Source organism: Anopheles funestus, unplaced genomic scaffold (assembly GCF_943734845.2).
Source record: "Anopheles funestus unplaced genomic scaffold, idAnoFuneDA-416_04 scaffold_145_ctg1, whole genome shotgun sequence".
Classification (NCBI taxonomy): Eukaryota; Metazoa; Arthropoda; class Insecta; order Diptera; family Culicidae; genus Anopheles; species Anopheles funestus.
Genome location: NW_026045292.1, coordinates 55,572 through 60,156, shown reverse-complemented (window position 1 = coordinate 60,156; position 4,585 = coordinate 55,572). Strand labels below are relative to the sequence as shown.

The 4,585-nt window shown below is 39.9% G+C and overlaps 1 protein-coding gene across 1 annotated transcript; it reads right to left on the bottom strand.

Moving 5' to 3' along the window:
• Positions 1-3,059: 3,059 nt before the first annotated feature.
• LOC125774319 (uncharacterized) lies at positions 3,060-4,259 on the bottom strand. Its single transcript, XM_049444592.1, has one exon. The coding sequence runs from the start codon at positions 4,257-4,259 to the stop codon at positions 3,060-3,062; it is 1,200 nt and encodes a 399-aa protein (XP_049300549.1).
• Positions 4,260-4,585: the final 326 nt, after the last annotated feature.

The window sequence follows — 4,585 nt, the reverse complement described above, 5'->3', positions numbered from 1 at the left end:
AAAATGGATGGTTTTTTTCAAAGTTGATGGAAAATGGATGATTTTGGTCAAAGTTGATGGAAAATGGATGATTTTGGTCAAAGTTGATGGAAAATGGATGATTTTGGTCAAAGTTGATGGAAAATTAATGATTTTGGTCAAAGTTGGTAAAAAATGGATGATTATGGTCAAAGTTGATGGAAAATGGATGATTTTGGTCAAAGTTGATGAAAATGGATGATTTTGGTCAAAGTTGATGGAAAATGGATGATTTTTTTCAAAGTTGATGGAAAATGGATGATTTTGGTCAAAGTTCATGGAAAATGGATGATTTTGGTCAAAGTTGATGGAAAATGGATGATTTGGTCAAAGTTGATGGAAAATGGATGATTTTGGTCAAAGTTAATGGAAAATGGATGATTTTGGTCAAAGTTGGTAAAAAATGGATGATTTTGGTCAAAGTTGATGGAAAATGGATGATTTTGGTCAAAGTTGATGGAAAATGGATGATTTTTTTTCAAAGTTGATGGAAAATGGATGATTTTGGTCAAAGTTGATGGAAAATGGATGATTTTGGTCAAAGTTGATGGAAAGTGGATGATTTTGGTCAAAGTTGATGGAAAATGGATGATTTTGGTCAAAGTTGATGGAAAATTGATGATTTATGGTCAAAGTTGATGGAAAATGGATGATTTTGGTCAAAGTTGATGGAAAATGGATGATTTTGGTCAAAGTTGATGGAAAATGGATGATTTTGGTCAAAGTTGATGGAAAATGGATGATTTTGGTCAAAGTTGGTGGACAATGGATGATTTTGGTCAAAGTTGGTAAAAAATGGATGATTTTGGTCAAAGTTGAAGGAAAATGGTTGATTTTGGTCAAAGTTGATGGAAAATGGATGATTTTTGGTCAAAGTTGATGGAAAATGGATGATTTTGGTCAAAGTTGATAAAAAATGGATGATTTTGGTCAAAGTTGATGGAAAATGGATGATTTTGGTCAAAGTTGATGGAAAATGGATGATTTTTTTCAAAGTTGATGGAAAATGGATGATTTTGGTCAAAGTTGATGTAAAATGGATGATTTTTTTCAAAGTTGGTAGAAAATGGATGATTTTGGTCAAAGTTGGTAAAAAATGGATGATTTTGGTCAAAGTTGATGGAAAATGGATGATTTTGGTCAAAGTTGATAAAAAATGGATGATTTTGGTCAAAGTTGATGGAAAATGGATGATTTTGGTCAAAGTTGATGGAAAATGGATGATTTTGGTCAAAGTTGATGGAAAATTGATGATTTTGGTCAAAGTTGATGGAAAATTGATGATTTTGGTCAAAGTTGATGGAAAATGGATGATTTTTGGTCAAAGTTGATAAAAAATGGATGATTTTGGTGAAAGTTGATGGAAAATGGATGATTTTGGTCAAAGTTGATGGAAAATGGATGATTTTTTTCAAAGTTGATGGAAAATGGATGATTTTGGTCAAAGTTAATGGAAAATGGATGATTTTGGTCAAAGTTGGTAAAAAATGGATGATTTTGGTCAAAGTTGATGGAAAATGGATGATTTTGGTCAAAGTTGATGGAAAATGGATGATTTTGGTCAAAGCTGATGGAAAATGGATGATTTTGGTCAAAGTTGATGGAAAATGGATGATTTTGGTCAAAGTTGATGGAAAATGGATGATTTTTTTCAAAGTTGATGGAAAATGGATGATTTTGGTCAAAGTTGATGGAAAATGGATGATTTTGGTCATAGTTGATAGCAAATTAATGATTTTGGTGAAAGTTGATGGAAAATGGATGATTTTGGTCGAAGTTGATGGAAAATTGATGATTTTGGTCAAAGTTGATGGAAAATTGATGATTTTGGTCAAAGTTGATGGAAAATGGATGATTTTGGTCAAAGTTGATAAAAAATGGATGATTTTGGTCAAAGTTGATGGAAAATGGATGATTTTGGTCAAAGTTGGTAAAAAAATGGATGATTTTGGTCAAAGTTGATGGAAAATGGATGATTTTGGTCGAAGTTGATGGAAAATTGATGATTTTGGTCAAAGTTGATGGAAAATTGATGATTTTGGTCAAAGTTGATGGAAAATGGATGATTTTGGTCAAAGTTGATAAAAAATGGATGATTTTGGTGAAAGTTGATGGAAAATGGATGATTTTGGTCAAAGTTGATGGAAAATGGATGATTTTTTTCAAAGTTGATGGAAAGTGGATGATTTTGGTCAAAGTTAATGGAAAATGGATGATTTTGGTCAAAGTTGGTAAAAAATGGATGATTTTGGTCAAAGTTGATGGAAAATGGATGATTTTGGTCGAAGTTGATGGAAAATGGATGATTTTGGTCAAAGCTGATGGAAAATGGATGATTTTGTTCAAAGTTGATGGAAAATGGATGATTTTGGTCAAAGTTGATGGAAAATGGATGATTTTTTTCAAAGTTGATGGAAAATGGATGATTTTGGTCAAAGTTGATGGAAAATGGATGATTTTATTTAAAGTTGATGGAAAATGGATGATTTTGGTCAAAGTTGATGGTAAATGGATGATTTTGGTCAAAGTTGATGGAAAATGGATGATTTTGGTCAAAGTTGATGGAAAATGGATGATTTTGGTCAAAGTTGGTAAAAAATGGATGATTTTGGTCAAAGTTGATGGAAAATGGATGTGTTGTGAATGATTACAGCCACAGAGAGATCATAAAATGTAGGTCTGTTTTCTAGCTATTTATTGTCGGTGTAGTTAGAAAAGGGGAGATCACAAATTAGTTTCGTTCTCTACTGTCGCGCTTAAAAGAGACCGAAGGCGCGTCCTTCGGCCCTATTTATCGGGTTTTCCTTCGTCGCCATCCTAACTGCTGCTATAATGATGGTGGGCACCGTCCCACCATCGCCCCCATCGCGAAACCCTACAACAATATCGCTGTTGTAAGGCCCTGCTGCTATACTACAACGTAAACAAACGAGTTGCGATATACGCTTCGCAACATTCTCCCCACCAGTGTAACGCTCCGGGCGTTACACTCAACTAACGTTTGTTTCTCCTACCGATCTGTCAAAACCCACGCGGTACACTTAACTGCTCCCTACAATATCTAGCACCGCTAATTTCGTTGCCGGTCTTTCTAAAATCCCGCTTGCCGTTCGCACTTTCGCTCGCCTAACCTGGCCGTCCTTCGCACGGGTCACTTCTAATACACGTCCCATCGGCCAAGTGTTCCGAGGCAGGTTCCCATCCACGACCACCACCACGTCTCCCTCTTTAATCGGTGGCACCGGGTGGAACCATTTCGTCCTGCGGGTGAGCGTTGGTAGGTAGTCTGCAATCCACCGCTTCCAGAATATATCCGCGTTCACTTGCAGGGCACCCCACGACGTCCGTATCGCTGTCGGTGAGTCGTCTAAACAAACGGCTTGTTTGCTCCCGTCAGGGCTTCCTAGTAGCAGGTGGTTCGGCGTTATTGGACAGTCCCATTCCTCGTCGAGCGGCACGTAGGTAAGTGGCCTTGAGTTGATCATCATTTCCACCTCCGTTAACGTTGACATCAATATCTCATCTGTTGGTAGACGCGGTAAATTGAAACTGCACAGTATCTTCTTTACCGATTGCACAAGACGCTCCCAAGTGCCGCCGAAATGAGGTGCTGCCGGCGGGTTGAATCTCCACTTCAGCACTGGCCCGCTGAATCTCGTTTTGAGAGCGTCTTCGTCCACATCCTTCAGGGCGATGTTGAGTTCTCTCGCCGCGCCCACGAAATTAGTGCCCCGATCGCTGATTATTTCCCTAGGAGGACCTCTTCTGGCGATAAATCGACGGATCGCTAAAATACATGAAGCAGTCGTTAGTGCGTATGCCAATTCGAGGTGAATGGCTCTTGTCGTGAGGCAAGTGAATAGCGCTCCCCAGCGCTTCTCGGAATGTCGTCCCACGACCACGAGTATTGGTCCGAAATAATCCTGCCCGGTGTATGTGAACGCTCGCTGGTTCACCGCAATTCTCTGCCGGGGAATGTTCCCCATCAGGGGTGGATTAGGTACAGCGTTCCTAATCTTGCAGCTCTGGCAGCCGCGCCTAACCCGATTGAACTCCACCAAAATCTTCGGTATATAGTACCGCGATCGGAGTTGGCTCACCACCGTTCCATGGCTCTGATGACAATATCGCTCATGGAAGTCCTTAATAATCAGATCCGTGACCGGGTGTCGTCTAGGTAAGATAACGGGCTTCCCCAGCGAAGCACCTAGCGTTGAACGATTGTCTAATCGTCCCTGCATCCTTAATACACCTTCTCCGTCTATTTCTGGTGATAACTTGAACAGTACGCTGTCTCGTTTTACTACCTTCTTCCAGGGATGCTTCTTCTTCACGTCACTTTTCAGCCGTTTGATATCGCCAGCGAACCCATCCAACTGCACCCAGATGTATGTGAAGTTGGGTGACGCGAGCGTGTGAGCGATAGTGTGTGTGAGCGTGTGAGCGAGGATGAACGTGAGGATGAACGCGAGCGTGTGTGTGTGAGTTCAGCGCGATAAGGGAATATAAGCAGCGCGCGCGGCTGAACTGGAGCAGTTTGGATTTGGGTTTAAATGAATAAAGCGAA